General features: G+C 43.9%; 1 protein-coding gene across 1 annotated transcript in view; it reads right to left on the bottom strand.

Moving 5' to 3' along the window:
- NWD1 (NACHT and WD repeat domain containing 1) overlaps window positions 1–25254 on the bottom strand; it is a 337845-nt gene that overhangs the window by 81765 nt on the left and 230826 nt on the right. The window contains exons 16-17 of the mRNA XM_069649205.1: window positions 18015–18291; window positions 14013–14563 (exon numbers count right to left, since the gene is read on the bottom strand). Of these exons, the coding sequence (XP_069505306.1) occupies window positions 14013–14563; window positions 18015–18291 (828 nt within the window). The remainder of the gene's footprint in view (window positions 1–14012; window positions 14564–18014; window positions 18292–25254) is intronic.

Here is a 25254-nt window from a genome sequence, read left to right as displayed (position 1 = left end):
AAGTTATCAGTGGCCTCAACTACTGAGTACAGCAGGTTGATGGCGGACAAGCCACCCACGTGCATCACAAAAACTGGCTCAAGGCCTGCCGGAAACCATATGAATCTGCTCCGATGACACACCTGGAGTGGGAGTAAGGGAAGAAAATGTTTGCAGCAATAACCAAATTCATACCAAAAGGCCCAACTCGCAACCAGAGGCAAGATCTGCAGGCCTATTTGCAACACTTTTCAAACATCTTTGTTCATTGGTCAGGCCAATACCTAGTGCACTGTATCAAAACACCTCCAGGCAAATAAATCTGATTGTGAGCCGATGGACTACCAGAGGCCCGATGGAAGACCATGGAGGATGAGGTGAAGAAGATGCTGGGCATGAAGGTCACTGAAGCCTAACAAAGCCACTGGCCATCCCAGATCTCTCTGGTACCTAGGCTGGATAGTAGTTGGTGATTGTTCATAGATTTCTAGAAGGTAAACGAAATACTGCATTTTGACATCTACCCCAGGATAAGAACTGATGAAATTATAGAATGCATTGGCCCAGCAAAGTACATTTACACCCTCAACTAAAAAAGGATACCGATAGATCCCCTTGGCTAGAGAAGATTGAGAGAAAATGGCCTTCATCGCACCTATGAGCCATTTCCAATTAACTGTTCTATCCTTTTGGAAGCAATGGGCCCCTGTGACCTGTCATCGGATAATGGATACCTACATCAAACTCATTGAAAATTTGCAGAGGCCTACCTAGATGCTTACCAGTTGCAAATAGACCCCGGAAGGGGGTACTTGATGAAATCCTGCTAAATGCCACCTGGGTTTGTCCTCTGTAAATTTCATAGGGCTTAAAGTCAAAAAGGGTATGGTTAAAACACAAGATGCAAAAGTTGAAAGTGTTGTTCTCCCACCTACTCCCCCTGGATCTTCCATTCAGGTGGCCAGGAAAGGGCCATCGCATTTGTATCCCGACCGTGGGGGTGGGCAAGCGAGGGAGGATCACCTCAGTGGAGGGTCACAGCAGATTGGGAGGAGAATACCCAAGGGTGAGACATGGCATTCCCCCTTTCCCAAGTATACACCAACCCACTCTCCCTCAGCCTTAATGGGGTATTTCCAAGCACACCCCATCTGCCCCTCCCCATTTCCATAAGTACTGGGACGAAGAAGAGGCAATCAGGAGCAATGAGGATTACCCATAGCAGCAACATAGGGATACACAGTTAGGCCTACCATGTAACACCATTAGACTGTCCCACTGATAGAGTCAGGCATGGTCAGGCAATCAACCAAACCCGCTTACACCTGACTCCACTTTAGAATTTCTTCAGGTATAAAAGGTGTGATTCGGCCATGTTAAAGACTCCAATCAAGCAGTCCCACTAAGTCAGTGCCTTGTCTGGGATTGCTCAAGGGAAGCCCTTATTTATATATTTTTATGACAAGTTATAATCTGGATGATGAACCCTTGTATCACGCCCCTCTCTTACAATCCCCGACCCCACCGAGCCAAGAAATAGGTTTGTTTTGCAAATTAAAAAGGTTTATTTGAAAAATTAAGCAATAGATATATATCAAACTTTTATAATAAATTAATATTTGATATCAAACTTAGACACATGACAGTGAGTGATCAACAATGGATGATGTTATACTAGCACACTGGTTTAATTACTTAGGAGTGGTATAGAGGATAAGGTAGCTGAGAATGCTTTATATGGTACAAGGAAGTGCAAGGTGGAAAAGAAGCAACACAGGAATAAACTTGATATGATTTCAGCAAAAGGTAATAGGATCACTTTTCACCTTTTGGCAATTCACCCCCCCTCTATGCAATATACGGAGGTGGAAGTAACGCACACAGTCTTCAGGAATACAATCACAGTACAATATGAATTCAGTTCCCCCCTAGCAAGCTTAGAGAAACAGGGATGATTTTAAACACAGGCAAAGTACTTTAAATGTGGTAAGCAAAGAGGGGGAAAAATAGGCTAAAAATGATTTTAATTCCCTCTAGAAGTTCAGGGTGAGTGATAGCTACTTTAAATTAGTTCAGGATCACTTTAGCAATGCTCTGTGAATGATTGTCAGGTTGCACACGAATTTCAGCAAAGGAAAGCAAGGAGCTGCTATTTTGACACGTGAAGAAATTTGAGCCAAATCGTGGCACTTTTTCCGAGTGCGGCGAGCGCGATTACGGAAAAAGTATAATGAATAGAAAGTCGGGGTTCGTCGGAAAGCCCAGAATCTTAGCTTTAAAATGAAAGTTAAATCTCACTTCTATCACAAACGGTTCAAGAGTTATGGACGATTTTGTGGAGGTAGATTTTCAAAAATGAAATTTTAAAGTTTCAGAATGACAGATGACAGTTTTGCAGCTTTAAAGTCACAGAAGGACACACAATGCTATGGTGTAGTTCTAGATAATAGTTTGAATGAGATTTTTTTAAACTAAGAGATTGGTTTTGCACAGTTCTGGCTGAGTACTCACACTATATTTTGGACAGGAATGCGACTTCGTCACGGATCGGGTCAAGATTGGCTGCGGTTCTCTCGCCACTGGGTACTGGTTCTCTGGTTCTATTCACAGCGATCTGGGTCAGCTCTCAGCACTGCACACCGATCTGGTCTGGGTCTGGTCTCTCTGGATCTCTGGTCTCTTTGGATAATTCGGCCTTCTGGGTCAGCTACCGGTTCTGGCAAAGGTTCTTGGCAAAAATTCAAACAGCCCGCCCGGCTGTTGAATAGTTTGCAAATGATTTGGAGGCCTGCTGAAAAAGGATTCAGCTTGTGGATTCAGGCCTCTCTGCTACAAGTTCTGGAGTTAAGTTCTGGTCTCTGGAGATTGATGGTCTGGAGTCTCCCGGCAAAGCGTCCCGCAAGAAAGTGGAAAGTGAATGTCCCTGTCTGGCTTCCAGTGGCTCTTTTTATGTCTTTAGAAAGTGGGTGTGTGCGTAGCATAACTGAGCCTGCCCCTCTCAACTTATCATTGGCCCAGTTCTCCTCTCTCCCTTGATTGGGGGAACTGGGTTGTGAGTCAGAGTGATGAGGTAGGTGTATGGTAAGAGGATCCTCCCCTTGTCAAATTGCACACAAATCTATTTCTGATCCAAATACATATTTCCCGGATACACAAGTGGCTGACATTACATGTAGCTATTACAGATTACTTATGGTACATTCTGTTCCAACTCTGATGTTTCTATGATCTTGCATTAAAAAATGACAACTTATTTTCGTTTTTAGTTGGTTTACCAATATCGGACTTTTACCAAAAATGGCACACATGTACACCGCCTTTCTACACATATTCCAGTAACTTTTCATTTTTCTAGCGTGAACCCTGTGTCTGCAATCTCCATAATTCATGGGGTTTTGCCTCAGAATATGGTACAGAGTTCTAACACCTCTTAAAATGTGCACAGAAAAATCATAAGAATGATGATGTTATTTATATAATTTTTACAAGTCCGCACTATGAATTATCCATCTTTTTAAAATTGTGCTCTGGCCCCGAGGGGTGTGGTTTTCCAAAGCACATGGTGGAATTTCTGGTTTATCCATTTCCCCCAAGCTCAGCTTGCTCACAGATGCAGTGCCCCTCCCCGTTTCATTCCAAGAGGAAGCCATTTACGACCCCCCTAATTTAACATTTACCTGGGCCAAGGACAGAGCTTTGTTTAGTTTCCTGCAGTCCCCAGGTGCCACTCCCCTAATTCAATCAGAGAGGTGTCATCTCTTTTTGGCAGGGGCAGCAGAATGCAGCCAGGCCTGGGAACACAGCTGCTGAACAAGTTTCAACTCCTGTCGGGGGTAGTTGCCGGGCAGAATTCACTCTCTTCAAGCCAGGCTTCAGCCAAATGTCACTTTGGTTCCCAGTTTTCTACATTCAAACCAAGCTTGCAATTTTTACACATGCAGCTAGAACACTGATTCTAAGTGCAAAACTATGACATTTAAACAATTGCAACCTATGCGACACCCAAAAGTAGGTCACTCATTTATTCTAAACGTTTCGATTTTAGTGGCTTTAAACCCAAATTCACTTAAGCTCTTAGTAAGTCTTTCTTTGGCCTGGCTTGGTTCATTTTTTCAGTTTTACACAAGTGTCTGGTGGTTTTAAAATACCAGCTTTCTGGTAGTGGTGAGCACCAGTATTGCATCCATTTTTGACATTAATAACAACAGATTTTGAACAGCACCATATTCCTTAGCACTGATGGGTGGCAGGTCAGGGGACCATTTTGCTGTGCGCAAAGCTGCACGGTTCTCCAGGATTCTGGCGCAAATGTGGGCTTTTCCGCCCTCTTGGATTTCCTAAGCCCACAGCACAAATGTTGTAGCCTAATAACTTGAACGTGGGTCAAGACACCCAACAGCCAGGAAGTACGAGAAAGCTGGGGTTGCTGGTTGGAACATGAAGGCACCAACATGAAAAGCCTGGGAGGACCGCAGGAGAACAGGACGCTGAGATGCTGGCCCGGTATACCAAAGCGGTCGCAGCAAGGTGAATGAGCCGGTCCTCTGTGAAGCTGGAGGAAGCCAAGGTGCTGCTTATTGGCTTTGTCCAGGCCAGTGCTTGTTCCCCTGGGACATGTCTCAGTCACAAGGGTGCCTGAGGGGCAGGTGGTGAGACTCTGACCTCATGCCCCGTATCCTGGGGAGCTGTTTGCCGGCGCCACGCTGTCTGATTGAGTCTCGCTATGAGAACGAGAGGAACCCAGGCATTTGAGGATGGCTGGAGGGGAGCGGCGGGTTGAAAGCAGAAAGTAAAGCGAAAAGAAAGCAAGGAAAAAGCAGAGTGCGCACGGGGGGTGCGAGCGACCTGACAGATTGAAAATGAGTGAAAGATTTTAAAAAAACGAGTACGAGTGAACAGAAAGCTAAGCGAGGGTGAAGCAGGAAAGAAGTGTGCAAGTGACCCGACAGATTGAGAAAGTGAATTACAAAGTGAGAGAAAATAGCAAAAAGGGTGCAAGCGTGCCAAAAGCCAGAAAAGGGGTACGGAAGACCCACAGGTTAAAATGGGAAAGTGCCAGAGGCACAAGACTAAGAAAGAAAAGTGCAAGGGTGCACGACCACAGAACAGAATGCGCCAGAGGCACGATAAAGTCAAGAAGAGGGTTCAAGAGGCACAGCAAAGAAGAGTGAAGGGTGCAGGTGTGCACCATTGTTGGAAAGAAAGGTGAAAGTAGGTGAAAGAGAAACAAAGCCCGAGTGGAAAAGATCACAAGAGGGAAAGATGCCAAAGAGAGGGATCAGGAGCTAGAGTGGTCGCGCAGGGGTGAAGTCAAAGCCTTACTTTTTTAAAAGTCTCTGACACTACCCCATGGAAAGAACTGTGTGTTAAAACGGCGCATCTTGACAAGGTGAACTTTTGTTTGAAAATAGAGGGGCCCAAGCTTGGGGAAGGGAACCCAGAGAGGCCCACCAGAGACATTGTTGAACATTGTAAAGAGGCCTAAACCTTGGGGATGGGAACCTTGAGAGGCTTAACAGGAATTGTGTCTTTTTGTTTGGAACTGGAGGGATGGAAGCTTTGGGATGGGAACTTCAAGAGACCGAGAGACATTGTGAAAGGTTCCAAGAGCAACCCTTTTGATTTGAACTATTTTGAACTGAAAGAACTACACCTATGGGTAAGACTACCTGATACCAGCTGTGGTTTACATTTCCTTTTTTTAACCACCATTCTTTCTTTAAGAAGATCCCTGAATACATTTTGTCTAAGATTGAGGGCAAGCATGGGTTCTGTCATGATGCCTACCTCCAAGGAGCCAGGCCGGGCCCAGCAACCCCAGAGGCAGACATCATTTTCCCCAGGGAAGTCTCAGCGGGCCCAAGTCGGGGCCCTTTGGACTCAGTCCTGGCGCCTTAGGCGCCAGGCTCATAGCGGACCCCAGTCCTGGCGCCTTAGGCGCCAGGCTCATAGAAGAGGATATGTGTTTAAGTGCTTGGGTGCACACTTACCTGATGCAGACCTTGCTGCTTCATCCAGGCCCTCTTGAGGCCTGAATGGGACTACTTTACCTGTAGGACTACTTCACCACCCGGGTGTGGTCGGGGATGGATACATACCTGATTGGTGGAAGGATACATACCAGGAACTTCTTCCAAGGCTATTTAAACCCCACCCGAACAGCCACACGTGCTTCGCGTTGTTCTGCACCTAGCAGCTGGACGCTCACCGTGTCAGCTCCTGCATCCTGACTTCAGCCACGCCTGCCAGCACCCTGGAACACCTGCAAGGGGAGAAAGGAAGAGAATAGGAGAAGAAAAGCCCTTACCTGCTAAATCGCCATCCCAGAGTCATTTCTCCAACGGCCCTGAAAAGGAAGACATCATTTTAAAGGCATTTTGTTTCGATCGCTGCAGCGCTGCATTTTACTCACCTTTGCAAGGCGCTTCCATCTTCAGCAGCGATCTTCCGGATTCAGCTACGCCCCGGCGCCTAGAGGAAAAAAGACAAGAACAAAGGTGAGAGGGAGAAAAGGAATAAGGAAAGCTCAGTTTCCTTTTAAGTCTTACCTGTTGGATTATTCCCACTGCATTTCGGGTCCTGCCGCTTCCTGGCATCTCCGGACCCCGGCCCCTATGGGGAAAAAAGACAAAGACATTGAATGAGCGAATGCAAAGACATTACCTGAGCACTCATCCAGAACTGTTTCACTTCGGGTCGGCGCCATATCTCCGGCACTCCGAACCCCGGCCCCTAAGGGGAAAAAGACATAAGCATTAGCGCTTGCTGCAATTAGACAACGAACATTATTATTAAGCTTGAACTTTTGAACAGAACTTTTACAGCGCCTTACCTTAACAGTCAAGCTTACCTGAACTCCCATCAATCCTCAATCCAGTGAAGTAACTGGGTTTCAACGCGCCCCTGCATCAGAAGCAGGATGGAGAGCTCATCCTTCCAAACCCTAAGGTGAGGCTTCACGGGGAATCGTGGAGGAGGTATCGTGGAGGGTTGGAAGGGAGTGGGAGGCTTGAGCATTGTTCCACAGTTGGTAATACTCCCTTTTCACGCACAGGAGGGTATCCAACGAGCCAGGGAACCCAGAATAGAGGGGCCCTTCCTGTCCATCTTCAGAGTTCTGCGCCTTCGACGCCGCACCTCCGTGGGAACCAGGTGAGCGTTACAGGTTCAGACACAGACGTATTTTGGTTTTGGATTTATGGACATCGACGGCCCTTAGAAACATCAGTTGAGAGAACCACCCCTTTAGAGTTAGGGCCAGTTAGGCATTCCACCAACCCAACAAAACCTAAGGTTTTCAAACTGTTACCTTTGAGGTTGTGTCTCTCTTGATACCATGCCTGTCTCACGGTGTCCAGAACATGCCAACTCCTGAGTAAAAGAAGGAAATTAAAGCTTTTCTGGCCTACTTGAGTATTACCATTGCTTCATTCCAAACCTTGCAGCCGTTGCCGCACCCCTAACTGACCAGCTGTCGAATTGACCCGGCGGTTGCCAGTGCCTCAAACTGGCTGAGCTTTCGAACCAACTCTGGTGAGATTTCCGAACTGCCTTTGAAATGCATGGAGCTCCACTTCCAATGGACTCATCGCCTGTCATCGCCTGTCTTGCCAGCATGACTCGCTGCATCAGTACCAGATGGTCCACTCTTGAGACCCTAGTGACTGCTAAGCCATCGATCTGTACTTTTTTCAACAAGACGTATCCTATTTGGTGACACTGATTGTGATTTATTGCTTTTCTCCCCTGCTAAATTACCCATACTGCCTTCATCATCTACATTCTGCATATTCTGTGTACTTTTCAATGCAGTTGGTTTTTGTTAGTGGTTTTATAGTAGAGTGATTGCATAGTGGTGTGTTTAATCATAGTATACATATTTTTATAGACCTTTGATTGGACAATCCTTTATTTTGGACTGTTGTACTATTGCTTTTTGGGATGCTACCTTGATCACATTCACGCCCCTCTTAAGAGTAGAGTTTGCCCACGCTATGCCAAAAAGCAAAGGAGGTATATCTTTTGGCTGTGCCTCTTTCACCTGTCTGATGGGGATCCCTGTTGGTTTGTAGCAGTGTGAGTAAGAGGACTACTCATGCTTGGACTCCTGTAGGGCAGTAGTCTTCATCCAAATCACTAGTTGTACACTAATTACAAACTGAAATTTCACCTAGCCAATTAAAAATAGGTTGTATTATTTCCCAAATGAATGGCACTCATTTTATTGAGCCTGAAAGTAGAAAAGACTGGGTCAGACTTTTCACAGTACAAATTGGTAATGTGAAGATTACATAAGTAGAACAGTGCAGTGGCCCCTCAACCTACCAAGCTATCTTACCAGTTGCGCAGGCAATCATTACTAGGGATGCACTCTCTTTGTAAAGAAATAAAGGTCTAGACAGGACCCGGTCACAATGGCAGGAGTCTGCATCCTTTGGCTCTCTAGATGATTTGGACTACAACTCCCTTCAGTCCTAACCAGGGAACTCAATTGTGAAGGGGGTCATGGGAATCGTAGCCCAACACATCTGGAGAGATAGAGGGTGCAGACCACGCAGAGTAATGAAAAAGATGCCGGCTCACGTCTCCTAAGTAGCAGTCAGTGTGCTGGGTGGTGAATATGCATTACAGAGTGGAGTATGGGTTTTTAAACAGATGGGCTACAATTGTTTCTCTGCTTCTTGTCTGCACGCAAATCAAATAAATGATATAGTTCGTTTTTTTAAGAAGATTGTTCACAAACAAGTCTTATTCAATTCATAATGCATTGGTTAACAAAATCAAAACATGTTCAAGCGCTGTAATACATTAAATCAATAATATATTCCATAATGATATACACAATCTAACTACACGGTTCAAACGAAATTTGATTTATTTTAATTTATTTTGGTGTTTTGCAAGGAAGAATGTCACAGGGATACCCCTTAAAGTGCCAGGGATAAAGACATTATAGAGTACAGAGCAAGACGGGAGGGGATATAATTAAATAACCCAACCAACCAAGCATTTATAGACATGCTTGGGAGAGGGACACAGGCCAACAGTGTCACTGATTATGACAAGGTGGGGTCACAGAGAAAACAAAAATTTGGGCAAATTATTTGCTACTCAAGTAACAAGTTTTTAGTTGTGCTAATATTTCAGTCATTAATAAACATGGTGGGACAAAAAGGTACTGGTAAAATAATATTGGGCCCAAAGCAGGATGGTTTGAGTGCAACAGAAATGGCTAATAAAACAGCTGGAAGCTGTAAAGGTGTTATTAGTTGTATCGGTAAGTGCTGTGGCTATGGCTTTACAGGCACATTCATACTGCCGGAGAGGGGAGATTTCATATTGTTTGAGGATTTGAGGTTGGTAAGTCAGCATTTCAGATTACTTTTGAATCACATTATTATTATTATAAATATTATTATAATTAGGGTATTTATTGAGTGTGGCACTAGCTCTGGAAAGCAACAGAGCATTTTACAAACCATAGGGGAAAGGACATGGTGAGGGAACCTGAGAAACAAAGGAGCAGGACACTGACAACAGGGATGAGGAGGGTGAGCAATTTGGCAGTAAGAGATCTAAAAGCAACCAAGCCTAGGTCCTCTCCCACCTGGATCATTGCAATGCCATTTTGGAAGGCCCTCTGGCAACTATCCAGACTCCCATGCAGCCTGTATCATCTTCAAATCCTGCTGCATCATCTACAAGGTTGTCACCATGAAATCCCCAAGCTACCTCTCTGAGAAACTCAGCATCACCAGAGGCCTACGATCCACCAGAAGTAAGGACATGTGCAGACTTCAACTCTGCTGGTGCAGGAAGTAAAAAAACAGAATACAGCCTTCCTCTGTCTAGGTCCCAAGACTCACCTCCTCCTCATTAACATCCAACTTGCCTCGTCGCTTCTACAGTTGAGGAAGAAGGTCAACTAGGTCCATACATCGTCATCTCCCCACCATAACTGAGACTGGGTGATCTGATCCCCACTGTTTCATCCCCTGATACTTGTAGATCCATTGCTGACAATTGCCCTCCCTCCCCTGTTGTAATCATGTAAATGGCCGACATATGGAAAAGGTAGTTAAGTTCTTTCCTTTTGTTTATTTTCTCATAGATTCACCAATATGTCTGTGTTAGATGAAACATCTTCATCCTGAAGAATGCTGGGTTGCTTGTAAATAGACCTAACCCTGTGGCCGAAACTTGAGTTGGCCATTTACAATGACAATTGACATATATAAAAACGTTTCTTTGTCTTAAGAATTCACAACCCGAGACGCCAAAGTTGTGGGCGGTGGGGTAATTAGAAATAGTAGGCACACACAATTTGACATGTTGGTATTGGGCTATATTATGCACTAGCCACTTTCTTAGCTTTTTTGTACATGATGCAGGGGTTGCACAGCGTCTCATGACAGTGGAAAAGTTTACAATTTGTGACCGTATTGCGCTATATCTCATTACTAATTGTTTAATAAAACTATATTTCTAGATATGATTGTTTTTTGGATGTTGTTTAGTTAAGGCATTTTATTACGTGTATTACTTATGTCAACAAATGCTTTCATGTATTCATGGACATAGGATCTTTCTCTTGTGTGTTTTTGGTTGTTGATTTCCACTGATCCTTTTGTCGCCAATGTTTTAGTGGAATGCCTTATGCTCTTGTTATGTATTAGTGGCTAGACTGTCATTTTGGTGCGCCAGTCTAGTTATTTCTTACGGTGGCTTGAATGTTTTGTTTTACTGGGCATCTCTGATAAAGCAGTCTTGCTAAGTGCAATTTCTTGACTAGACTAGCATTTGGGTGCAGCCAGTCTAGCTGTTTCTTACTGTGGCATTATATATTTTTATGGGCATCTGTGATTTTTTTAAAAACATGATAAGTGTTATTGCTTCGACTTGCATTTTGGTGGAAACAGCCTAGGTGTGTCTTAATGTGGCATGGCATATTTTACTGTCATATGCTTATTACGTGACTAGACTGGTCTACATTGTGCAGCCGGTTGGACATGTTTTTATTATGTCATGGCATTTTGAATAGCAAAGCACTACATTCATTAAAGCATTAATGATCCTGTGCACTGTTGGATTTTTGGATTGGTGTTACCCTACAAAACAATTGTAAACACTATGATGTTTTAGCCAGTTATTCACAAAACGTGTGCTGTATAACGCATGAAACACATATTTCTCCTAGTGCAGTGTCCGGCGTGCCCCTGCAGGAGCATGATCATCATGTGTATTGCGCAAGCGTGGTAGTCTAGACCGGCCCGGATTGTGGCGTGACCCATGATTTGTTGCCAAGCTGAGCTTGGGGGGTGGTCCTTCAGCATGGCTCGCAGGGGAGCCCCCAAATTCTGTGTTACTCCATTGCTGAAGTGCTCATGGAGGTTCCCACTATAGGTGCAGCTGCTGCATTCTGCAGATGCCAGCACTCAAGTGTGATCTCTCACAAAAAGAGAACCTAAGATGGAAGATCAGCTTTTTAAAACTCTGGTGTAGCCACCGTGCGGCTCACGCACTAAAACTTAACAGTAACCAATCACATAGCCACGAAGAAGTGTAAACATGTTCAGGCTATTTCATCCAGACCGGCCTCCGGGGAGGAGTCCATTGAAGATGAAAGGAGGGTGAGGTGGGGCATTTGGAGAAAAAGCCTGTTGCATGGCGATGATGAGCATCGGGATCAGAGTATGAGTAGGGAGGGTAACACAGTGGGGAGAAATGGGGACCCAAGGAAAGGAAGGTGATGAGGCTCTCTTATGCTCCACTGGGGAAGCTGGGGCAGGCAACCCTGGTAGGTTCTGTCTGTGGAGCGGATCCTCCAGCTACATCTGTGGCTCATGGAGGAGCCCTAGTGACCTCTACATCATGGTGGTTCTATCCCACCATCAGCAGGAGACACACCAGAAGACGTTTGGAGAGGGAGCTCTGGAGTTTGTGAGTGACAGAGAGGAACCCTGAAATCTTATGAACTTCATAGGGCTACCCTTGAAATGGTGGAAATATTGACACAGGTGTTTTGACATTTCAGGTTTGAGTTTGGCCCTGAAGAAGAGTTTTGCTGTGGTGGAGTCTTTGTGGATTGCACTCAGCTATATGACAGTGCGTACTCGCACTCTCGAAAGCACGTGATACTAGTCCCAAGCACGTGTAGGTGAGCGGGAAATCCCATTCTATGAAAAGTGCAATTTCAGCGCCTTTGACACTGTTTATAAACGACGCAATGAAATGTTACCAAATTTGGCATGTATACTCAAATGTGCCATAACTTAATGTCGCCCAAATTTGGTGAAGCTGGAAATATTTTTCTGTTTCCTACAGCGTGCACAGAAAAAGAGAAAATGCTTCAGCGCTCTAGTCCTCACGGCTTGCCCTCCTTTACTTTTGGCAAACCATAAAATGCAGCGAGGTTCGGCTCTATTACACTCTGTGCCTCGACAAGCAAAGCGTAGTCATGATACCGTAAGAAATGAAAGATAACCCATTATAATACTAGCACTTTCTTATCCCCATTAGAGGGTGAACAGCTTCTAAAATGTCTTGATCAGCGCACATATTACATATTTCAAGATTATATTTTCTTTGTTAAATTTTTAATTTTTACTTTTTACATGAGTACTCACATATTTCAATATTTTCACAATGTGATTATTACATTTTATATAAAAAACATTCAAGGTGCTGTCCAAGCTTGTGGGGACACAGTACTGAAACGATAAGTACATTGCGAGTCCAGGAGCGACCGCTCTGTGGCGCCGGCACATTGACATCGGAGAGGCTGTCCTCGTCTTTAGGACATTCATGGGCATTGACAAATCTAGATAAAGTACATATAACATTCCTGACCCATATCCTTTCCTTCAATATCATGCATCCCTTTCTTTGAGCATAGTCGGTAGTAGTCCATTACCTCATAATGAATGGGATTCCCAGGCTCCCACTCAGTATTTTTCATTAAGTGCCATTAAGAGTGCACAGTGGTACTCCTGCAAAGCACAGTCCTCACACCATTACTCTGTAAAACCTCACAGAACCTCACAGAACGCCAAGCTAATAACACCTTGTTCATTGAAACACTTGTGTATAGGCGCGTCATGAATGCCCTATCATTTCATATCATTGCAATGACACTCATCCTTCCCCCATATTTCTCCCAAAATTCACCCAACGTCATTGATTAAGCAATAATCCTGGTTACAAGGGCTGTACTAAGTGGCAAAAGACTGGAGCCCGAGCTAATAGGCTCCAGGAACGTGAGTGCCTTAAACAAGGGTTCCCGGGCTTTTCTCACTTGGTATAGCCCATGGAACAGGGTATTATTGCAGTTAGTGCCCTAGGAATGCATACCGTTTTGCAAAGAGCAATGGTTTTGTGTCAAATAATAGTCCGCTGCAAGCGCACAACCAGTTATTGTTCACAACAAAATTCACCTAGGTTTGCTGACATGGAAATGGAGGGGGGGGGGACATGCAAAGCCCCTCTTCCATTTCCATTGTAGGGCGGCTGGTAGGCCGCGGCAAGGCGCAGCAGTGCCGCAGACATGGCGAGGTAAGGGTAAGGGTGAGTGAGGGTGGGGGAGTGGAGTAAATGGGAAGCAGCATTGCGACGGGGTGAGTCAACAGAGATGGCTGGTGTATTTTCTGAGACAGCATGCTTGGATCATTTGATTCAGTGTTTTGAGCAACCATGGCTGCTGCACACACTCATGGGGCGTCTTTGTAAGAACTCCCCTAATCCAATAAACGACTCCCTTCTGAATCCTATCTCTCTAGAAACTCTTATAATCCTGATCCTCTTCTCAATGGTCTGCCTGCCTGAGAGGTAATCCAACTGAGTAACATTCAAAGATGAGGCTAACACAGTGCCTGTATAAGAACACATCCAGTGGCACGACTCATAACAACATTGCCCTTAAAAATGCACGTAGACTGCATGGCCAGAATCTCTAGGAATCTGGAATCCTATTCCACTGTGAATGTACTTTCGTGTGAGAAAACATTGAACATGTGAACCCTGACATAGGGACCTACCTTGTAGCACATTTCATGTTCCCATTCTTTGAGCTCCAAATTCCAGAGACGTTGAATGGAGTCTTCGGAGCCACTCAGGGCCAGGTGTTCGCCGTGGCTCGTCTCCAGGCAGGTGACCTTACTTCCATGCCCCTCCAGTGGCACTGTGGTGGCCGTCTCGCACTCAAAAACAGCCAAGTCCCCTTGTGCAGACCCATAGATCACCTGACAGCCTGCAAGAATTGCAACTCTGGTAAGAGCTGCAGGGATTTTGGGGTGAATGGTGTACACAGGCCCCTCCATCGCTGGGCACGGGGTCTCTGTGCCAATGGTAAACACAAGAATGAAGTCCTGGTAGGCCAAAGCCAGCCGCTCCTCCTGCTTGCTGACCGCAATGCTGCTGATTGGTTGTTGACACTCTGGTGGAGGAAGGCAGGTGACATCTTGCCTGGAGGGCAGGGGGAAGATGAGGACGGTGCCCGACACCAGTCCGCTAAAAAGCAACTTCTTCTTCGGGGCCACCTCCAAGCAGCAGACCTCAGCCGAAGCATCGAGCGTGTCCACGGTTTTACCTACAACAAGAATCGATAGTGAATGATATGGAAACGGATATCCTAGCCCTCCCCGTGCCAAGGCCTACCATTGCAGTCAATAGGCACTTGTAGCTTCTCCACAGTTGCTACCACAATATTCAGACTTTGGCACCCATGCAACACTAGTAAGTTTAATACGTTTGGAAAGCTGCGACGAGGAACAAAAGGCAGACACGTACTGCTACTCGGTGGTATTTGGGGGACCATGAGGTGTGCTAAGTAAATTTACCTTGGCCTAGGGTTACTGTGATACGGTTCCATGTCATTTCATCGCCGGAATTTTCAAAGCCTGGTTCCCCACAAACACCCTCCTCTGCCACCTATTTTACCTATTCCCTAACCCCCAACCCCTTACCCGCCCTTTCCGACTCACCCCCTAAATAATTTGATTAGTGCACGTTGAAGTGGCATGCTTTGAAAAATCCGGCGATGAAAGGACGTTGTACGCTGGGATACGTATCTCAAACCCCAACAACAAAGAGCCTTACCGAGAGAGTTCATGGGCATGCATATTCTGGATATGCAAAGTGACCAATCCTCCTGCTCACTCTGCCACACATCTCTGCTAGGTTGTGTGTATTTTCACTCTCCCCGTAGGCCACAACACTAGACCTTACTTTCCATTGCCACCTGGCAAACATGTTATCATGACACAGACATACATCTCTGTTGTGAAACACATCAACCCTACCAATCCACTGTCATCCCACCCCTCCCCCAGTGTCCTTGAAGCAGTCCTCTACTGAAGAGGCATGTGCCTGTCTTCTGCGGGGTTTCGTGAATCAAGGCACAGGTGCATTGTACCTAGGGTCAGGAGCAGCTAAACAACCACAGATACCTATATGGAGAGATACCTGCCAGTGGCTGAGGTTCAGGTTTGGATGTGCATAATGTTTAGGAAAATGTGGGGGCCCTCCAAAATGGTTGTCGCTTCTTGATCAGCAGTTCACTATTAATTCCTTCTAATGGTAAACCATCATTACCCAAATTCTGCAAATCTCAGGGTACTCTCTGACACTACCCCTGACTCTTTTAAAGGTCAGAAATATATCGGAAATGTATCCAATTCCACAATGCCTTTGCCTTACCTTTACATTTTGCAGAAATGGATAATTATATCCGAAATCTTCCTGATATTCATAGATACCGGGCAATCTCTCTGCGTATTAGTAACAATTACCTGTCAGTCCTCTGGATTAGTTCCATTTGTCCCATAGTGCACTACATTGATACATTTATTTGGAATTATGTTCATGTTTAGACTATTACCTATACATGGCCATTCTGGAATAATTTAGCAATGGTTTTCCATTATCCAGTATTCCAAATGGGACCTTTCCATTTAAAGTTGATTTTTGTAGCCTCTATCCCCCCTGGAGTTCTTCAACTTAGAAAACTGCTTTTAGTGCGAGCCCCAAGATGCTGCCGTATTGGAAGGAGGGGATGTCTGTGTGGCACAGAACAAGCACAAGACAGGGTTTTCTGCCATAGCCACTCACAGATACTTTGAGTTGGATGGATGAAACTTCAGTCTCATCTCTGTTCCAATTAAACAGCAATAGAGATGCCAGAAAGAGCACAATGGATACAAATAAGTAGGACTTAAAATATCTGGCAGATGTCTTACAATCCTCTTGTGATGATGGGAAAATGGGGAAAAAACAGGATCATGTCCTTTTCTTAATAGCCTTTGCCATTGAAGGGTCTAAAGAAGTCAATAAACTACTAATGTGTGTGGTAATCCAAGACTTGTGGATACATCTTGAAATAAGGCATAGCGATCTATGAAAACAGGCCTTGATACCTTTAGCAAATTATTCAGCTATCCAGTTCCCTTACTGGAGTTTATTCCAGACCTTGAGGAACCCAAACCACTAAGTCAAATAGCAAGTCCTATTTTCCAAGATGGCAGAGCTCGGGCACCGGAAATTACGACATTGATAGAAATAAGTAAGCTTCAAAATATATGCTAGATATCTGATGACTTTTCTAGAATTGTGGAAAAAAGGAAACAAACTGTATGTGGTTTTGTCATTGAGTGGACATCAGCAAATAAAAAAGAGGCCTAATGCAGTAAAACCAGAACCAAACCGGGTCTATGATACCCCTACATGTCAAGACACAACTCAACCCACCAATTTAGAGACTTGTAATCAGTTCTCACCATACCATTCCCGTCATACAAAACAGGTGTCTGGAACTGATGAACATTATGTCCCCACGATTCATATTTAATAAATAAATGGTGTCAACAACACAGGCACAAAACAACAAGACACGCAGCACATCTGGCCCATCACCGACCCTATATCTGTTCCAATAGTACGTTGACACCCACACATATGCATAAAGCGCCTTGATCTCCGACCTTATCTCCAAGTAGGTCTCCTCCCTTTCCATTCTGTTGTGCATCACTTTCCCATACTCGGATCGCCTCCGCAGCTCGAACATCAAACGCTTAAGGAGGGATTTTTCCTGCTCCTCCACTCTTTCAGTATTTGCTTCTTAGCACCTATTGTCACCCTATACATCCACTTCCCACACCCTCTGACGGTGGAGTATCCATCCAGTGGTAAAGGACCACTTTGGGGGTCTTTCTGACTGCTCTACTCCTCCAGTCCTCACAGAACCCCACTTCATTTGGCTCAGGCTCCCTCCTGCCCGCTGGCAGCCCCAGCATAAGTCAATATATAGAGGCTCTACATCTTAGTGAACAGTAAGAGCAAAACAGCACTCTTTGCTGAGATCATCTGAAACTGAAGTCCACCTTATTGTGGTAAATGCAGGGGAACAATTTATCCCCTCTGTCCTTGGGTACCTCACACGCAAAGTGTGCCATCTACTGCAGTGTTATCTTCTCCCCACTGTGCATATATTAATCCCTGCCCCTCATATTCTTGAAGTAGGGGGACTCCAGTGACAGTGCTCTAAGAAGCCTGCATAGATGAGGTTTATCTTATGAAGGGGAAAACATCTCTATTCTAGTCATAAACAAGTTATCCAGGGCCTCAACGCACCTGCATATTCATAGGTCACAGTGAAACCTTGCACTGGATTATATAAATATCACTAACCTGGCCTCTGACCATGCATCCTCTACCCTAATGCACCCACAGTTACCCGCCTCCTCTATTATAAAGTCCTATTGCTGCTCTGAAGAGCTGGATAGTGACATAACAATGTCTTCTTAGCCCAAATACCTGGCTGATCTATTCCAACCGGGACGACAACACTTATTTAAGTAGAATGTATATAGCTATGAATGATACCTTGGATGAGAACGACACCAAACTGTTCAACCATTCAAACCCCCTTGTGGTGGTTGGACCAGTTCTTCAGACACACAAACAGTCAGTAATACCTCTGCAGGGAGAATGATCGGGAGGACATTATTTGCATTATAGTCCCACCACACCTTGCAAAGATGTACCTTCCAGAGAGTTCCAGATTATGATCTTGTGCTTGTCTCCTGTCTTTAGGAAGTACACCAGGTCTCCCCCGTTGGAGAGTGTTGTGCATTCAGTGCGGTCCTGGAAGGGGGGCACTGTTTTGTGCTTTTGGTCATAGGCAAGGTTCCAAACTTTGAGGTAGTATGCATTCCTTGATGCAGAAACGAGCGTGGTTTCATATAAGGCCAAGAGGGTCACTGGCATCCCCATGCCGTCAAAGGAATCCAGTAGCTCCCCTGACTTTGACAAACTCCACACCTGCATAGAGAGGAGACGGGGGAACACATATTAGATGATAAAGATGACATACAGGCACGTTTGGCTTCTAAAATAGTAGTGCTAGCCCCTGCTGTGTAAAACAGGCTCCTGGGTAAACTAACATGGGTGAAGCTACACAAAATTGTTTCCCACATTTCATATTTGAAATGTGCAGGTCAATTTAAAAAAATGTCAAAATGCATCAGGTGTGAAAGCGAAAGAATTTCCAAATATCTTCTGGCCATAAAAATAGTTAAGTGGATGGGATTATATGCCAGCACAATAATTCATGTGTGTACATTAATGAGAGATTCTGTCACAGTTTGGGCATAGTGGAAGGATAGTCTGGAACAGTGATGGGATATTCTGCCACATTGATGGGCTAGCCTGGCCCATTAATGGAATACACTGACTCAGTAATAGGATGACCTAGTACAGACAGTGATAGAATAATCTGTCACATTTTATGGAATGCATAACGAATGTTCCCTAATTAAGAGGGTCTTTTTAGGAAAAAACATAGACACCATCATTTTTGTTTTGGCAGACACCGAAACACTCTGGCAAACATCATTATGCATATGTCCTTTGTGTCTGGGAATCCCTGTGTGTGTGGAATAAGGAGTTCTCACATCGGTGCAGGATCATCCTATGCCGCAAGTCATTTCTAGTCCTATCCCCCTGCACAATTATATGATTCCACAGAGTGTCCCTATTTTTCTGCATGGTTGAACAAGCAAGCACAATCTATTGATGCACCTTCCTCTGTAGTTGTTATGGGCCACTTCGAGAAGAAATGTGAAAATAATGAAATAATTATGTATACATGATTATGTGGGGGTGTTCAAGGAGGGTCCCCATCATTTTGAGGGATTCATGTTGTGTGCGCCATATTGATGACTGGGGGTGATGCGTACTGAGCATGAGTGCTACTTTTGTTTAAAATTGATACATATCAGTTTGCATGCACACAGAAAGAAACAGGTTTAAATCTGTCAAATGTAAAAACATGTATGAACATTAATATGAATACATGTGGAATTTATGAATCTCAACATAAATGACTATTCACAATGAATCAGAACTCAGTGGTTAGGGCTTTCTTACAGAATGAACTTTGACTTCTAAACAGGTTTTTCAATTGGTAGAAGGCAGGTAAATCAGTAATCTCAACCTTTGCGGTCACCAGCTGCAGAAATAGTCTAAGTCTTGTATACAGTAGATATAATCTCCTGCTGTTTAAGAGCGTGACCAAAAGAGATAAGTTATTTATTCTGGTCAGTTCGTAAAACACAGGGTAAGCTAAGTGTCTAAAGCAATTTACGAGTCTTTAATCGAGCAGTAAAATGGGAGCCTTGGAGATTGAAATATTTCAAGGGAACAGTGACCTGCGAAATGAGATAGCATCACCAATGATGGAAAATCATTCACCCAGCCCCCTCATATTGCGGGAAATGTCAATATGAAGACCATGTGCAATCATACTTAAAGTTAAAGGTCTTAGGCCAGCTATTGCTAGCAAATTATGTTACGTCAGGACCTACTACAACACATCCCAAGAAGAGGTGTGTTTTGAATATGATCTGAAGATAATAATGAAGATAAGCCTGACCAATGAAAATGGAAAAATTGGGGAAAGATGGGATTTCTTTGAAGATGTTTTGTCCAATCATATATGGGGGGTGGGTGTTAATAAAAATATCTGGGAGTGTTTTAAATTGTTGCAAAAAGTATATAAACTGCCAACTGATGTTGTATTGTTGAGATATGGGTTAGTTTGGTGCTGCAGCACCATCTAACCGCTCCCCGGGGCTTTTGTACAATAAACTTGCTTTATGTACAACCGTGTACTCACTTCTTAAGTGGTGGGCCTGTCTTGGGTTAGGTGATTAAAGGTCCACCCCAACAATTATATGTATTATTGTACGTACAAAGGATACATATTATTAGGTGTGTATCTTTCTATATATATTTTTGATATTCGAAATATTTTTAGTATTTGATATACATCTTTCACCTTTCTAAGATGGTCGCCACATTCATGACCCATGACCATGTGACCAGTTTGGATGCAACCATAATAGGTCTGTGGTAATGCCAGCTGCAGATCTTGACAAACCTCTTGAGGGTCAAACGTGTTGGTTGCTGCTTACAGAATTTTCCCAGCCTTCAGTGCTGTTATTAAATTAGTTTTATAATAAAGTTTATTTTCATTTTTGGAAATCTCCCCGGATTGCCTGCTGATTTTTATTTCCCAAGTTAGTTTGACTTTTCTGGAAGAGAAATGAGCATCACTTACATCTGTGGAACTGCAAATGCATAAGGAGTGCAGTGAAAAGGTTCAGTTGCATTGATTTCAATTCACGCAGTTTGTCCATTCCCTTACCAAGTAAAAGTGAAGGGGTAATATGCTGGATAATCACCTGATTTGCATCACCCAATAGACCGCAGAATCTATACTATAAGGTACCAGTGAAATGAGGGAATGATAAGTGGTAGCCCTGGGACAGTACACAGAGCTGCAAGATTATACTCTGTCATCAGCAAGGTTAATACAGAGAAAGAAAGAGGAAAAGATGCGGACCCACTTTGATGGTTTATACAGCTGAAAGTAATTGTGAATTGGAGATTGAATGATTATAATATGGCAAATACTAGCACTGCATACTGAAAGAGATAAATAAAAGAATATGGAGATATGTGAATAAGCAAGACCAGCGAATATTGTGGGCCACTTGTAAGGTATGGATCACTGATGAACAATGGTGTCGCAATCTTTCTGCATGTAGGAAGTTGTTAACAGCAGTTAATTGTAAACTGAGGGTATGAGTACCACAGACCTGTTTACAGAGACTGAGAATGATGATGAAGTCAGCATTAATTAAATATGTGCAATGATTTCAGACCATGATGAGAAAAAGTTAGAAGAACATCAAAGGACTATAAATGCAAAGCAAACAGATTGTGAAATCAAGAAACCATTAAAAAAGAGTGGAGACAAAAATGGGTGAATAATACTATAAATTGGAAATGAAGGAGTGCAAAGGGATAAAAGTTCGACTAGATAAATAGGACTGTCCAGTGGGCCCGGTGTATACACATGCCCGCAAATGGGATTATTTAAGGAAGGAGAGGTTCAACCAGAAAATGAGCACTGGCAATAACGCGAACAAGAGTAGTAAAGGGGAGGCCACTCCTTCCACTTTAGGGGTCTACAGTTCAGGAGACAAGGGTGATATGTCTGCCACTGGTAATGAGGAGGACCATTTTTTAGTAGTAATGGAACTCCATGGACTTGGGAATCAAAGGGAAAGAGACAAAGACTTTGAGAAGAAAAAACACTGAACAGAAACAGAGGATCAAATAAGACATTGAGTGTGCGGGGAGGGAAAAGAGAAATTTGCACAATGACATCCGAAGTGATGGGCAAAAAAAAACAAACAACTAAAGCACAAAAAGAAAAAGAAAGGTGACCAAAATACAGTGATCAACTAAATCTAGAGTTCTTCCCTTTCTAAAGTCCTCCAACCAACAATAGATTGAACAGTGCCTCTGGCAGATTGGAGTAACTTGAGAAAGGAAAATAAGGTTTCCTGAGCTTACATTCAGTGTTGCCCATCAATGCTTGTTACCCGGTGTCCAAGTATCCTTTTAGGCTTAGCTCTATGCATTTTTAAATGTCCATGTATGATTTCTGAACGTCTCACCATGCTTATACATTACCACAAAGTAAGATATGGCATACTGTGTGGTCTATGTAAAGCAAGCTGCTGATCTTTGACATGTTCAAGAAAGAAGACCATGTTCAAATGTATTTGGGAGTTGTGTTTGGATATATATATTAAAGGATTACATTCTTTCCATAGCTCATATTTCCAAAGGTTTGATCCACAAGTAAAATAGTATTGGGCCCACAGGGTCTTTTCAGAAACCTGCTAAGGTGGTTCATGCGTCTAACAATAAACGAGGAGGGCTACTTCTTACATGAGTAGATGTTGGGTGTTACTGGCTTTAGTATGGGTGGATTTCTGGTTAATAATGGTTCCCCTTATAATCACTTTGCAAGTGACCCATATTATGTGTTGATCTACCCCTTCAGTATTATTTTATTTGTATCGTAGTTAGTAAACGTTTAATTTATGTGCAACTTCACTACCAGATCGCGTAATATAAAATCATTTAGGTGCCAAGCCGGTTTTCTGATAAATAGAGTGAAGCCTTGGTCCAATTCAACTTGGATCGGGGCATGCCCGGATATTAGACTTGGACAGGAATCAATAGAACCTACTTCAGGATTTAGAGAGCTGGAATTGGGGAACACCTTAAATCTAGAGAACCCCTAATGTGCTGCAGAGATACATCTATCATCTCTTTCTGCCAGATGGAAAATCCTCCATGCTTCTATCGGGGAGCAGTCGTGCAGTATTTTGGCGACAGCATGGACGTTTCTCTTGTCTTAATATGATGTGGATAGGGTATTGTCTATTGTGGGGTCCATGATGCAATTGGAATAGCCCCCATTTACTATATATCCTTCAGAAAAAAAGACATAGATTGGAGTGCAGTCATTCGGGGAAGTGTCCTGGCCTTCATTTGGGGCATAAATTAATATCAAAGGGAGCATTTGGCCTTTCAGCCTACCTTTAGTCAGGAAAATCCCTATGCATTGAGAAGAGACACCCTTTCTTTTGGTGCCACTGGAAGCAAAGTAGTTGTTAGTGAATGACTTATTTGTTCATCTTTTTTCGTCCAATTGGAGTAGGTGGGTTTCCTATAAGAATGCTATGGAGATATTCATTGACACTGACCGCTGGATCATTGATCTGCGTTTAAGGCGTGAATGGAGCCCCTATGCTTTCAGGGTAACCAGTGAGAGGTCAGGAATCGCCATCTGTCTGCAAGTAAGGTTTGGGCCATAATCCAAACCCACATACTTTCTAAGACCAAGCCCAGCTTGGACCACCACATTCTATTAATTCATTGCAGCTCAACAAGTATAACACAACATAATCTAACATAAATAGCTTCCACAAAAAAACATTCCTCTCTCCTCCTGGACCCTCAACCTATGTTGCATTGTTTATTCTTCTGAGCCCAGATACCCGATCCATGCTGTTTCTCTTTTTGTTGTAGAGTAAACCATCGATAGATATCCCAGAAGAAGTTAATATCTTGCTATTGTGTTCAGTCAGGGACCTCTCCGTGTGCGGCGTTGCTGACCGAAACCCCAAACCACTATGCGCCAATCTTCTGTTGTTTGTAATTAAAATGTATTACTAAAGTTTATTTTCATTTCTTTAGAGGTCTCCCCAGAGTGCCTCCTGCTTTTTTGTAAGCAGGATCTGTTGGAATTTGTGGGACAGTGGAAGCTAGATCTCCACTGTATGCATGCCAGATATCGCCCCAAATTCACTGCATGTGTACAGTGAGGGTCACGTGACCGAGAGCAGATACGCTGGATCTGTGTCCTGCAGAGGAACAATGAGTTTCTCCCTGTCAAGCGGTTCTACGCCGCGGATTAGAATCAGGGCTGGATTACTGCCACGCACAGGAGCATTGCACCCTTCAGAGGTTTTCTTGAGAGGTGCAATGGGCAATGATCTTTACCATCAAAATATAGAGACAATGATGCATGTTTCGACTTGTTTCTTGTCGTCAGAATTGTTCGTTGCCATTTCTTTGTTTATTCCTAAAAAGATGCTTTTCTCCTGGAGAGCGCATCTTTGATGTCTACGTTGGTCTCTTGCCGAGTGACAACAGAATATGAGGTCCTTTTGTGCTTTCTGAAAAACAGGGGGTAATTTGGCACAACAATGGGGTATTTATTCCGTTTCAACAATGTGGTAACCTGGTGCAACAATGGGTTAATGCAGCACAGCGATGGGATTTTCTGGCATAACAATGGGCTTGTCGGGGCAGCAATGTAATAGTCTGGCACACCAAGACGATATTCTGATACAACAAGACTGTTCTGGTAGACCAATGCCATATTCTGGCACAAAAGGGGATATTCTGGCCCATCAATCGGATATTTTGGCACATCAGTGGGGTATTCTGTCACCGCAAGAGAATACTGTAGATAAATAATGGGATATTTGTCACCGTGGTTGGAATTTATATCAGAATAATGGGATATTCTGGCACCTTAGGGAACAGTTATATAAACTAGGGTCACAATGATGGGATATTGTGGCCCTGTGGAAGACTATGATGCCAAGGTTATGGGAAATGTTTGCACAGTAATGGGATGTTCTGCAGAAGTGATATTCTGCAACAATGATGCAACAATCTGGCAGAGTGGTCTGACATTCTGGCACACTAGTGCACAGCGCTGGTGCAGTAATGGGACATGATGGCACAATGATGGAAGCATCTAGCATGGTGGTAGGCTAGTCTGCTTCATTCATGGGCTGTGATGTCACTGTGGCGCTCTGTTCTGACACACCAGTGGCATATCTAGAAAGATGACACTGTGATGGAACATTCTGACACATTGATGGGACATTCCGCACGTGGTGGGCAATGATGGCACGGTTATGGACTATGCTGCCACAGTAGTAGGGTGCGTTGGCAATGTGTAGTGACCTAAGGGCGCACTGGTGGGTTGTTTCGGAACAGTAATGGCATATTTGGTGCCTTTGTGCCATAGTTGGGGCACAGTGGCATACTATTCTGAACATGTGCTGGAACATTATGGTGCAATGATGGCAAATACTGGCACATTGGTGGTTTCTTCTGGCAGAGTAATTGGAATTCCCCAAACGGCCACATTTCACGGGAAACGGTGCCACATTTACAGATTGGAATAAGGGTGGCAACAAAGTCCCCCATTCCAATTCTGTGTGCATTGAATTGTCTTTATGCAACCTAGACAGAGGCTCACACGTGTACCCCAAAGCCTGGCTGTGCAACACGAACCCCTTTCCATGCACATTTAAATGTAATGATTTTGAGGGCATTGTT

Source organism: Ambystoma mexicanum, chromosome 1p (assembly GCF_040938575.1).
Source record: "Ambystoma mexicanum isolate Mex_15411 chromosome 1p, UKY_AmexF1_1, whole genome shotgun sequence".
NCBI lineage: Eukaryota > Metazoa > Chordata > Amphibia > Caudata > Ambystomatidae > Ambystoma > Ambystoma mexicanum.
The sequence above is the reverse complement of the archived record's forward strand: the minus strand, read 5'-3'. Positions and strand labels throughout refer to the sequence as shown.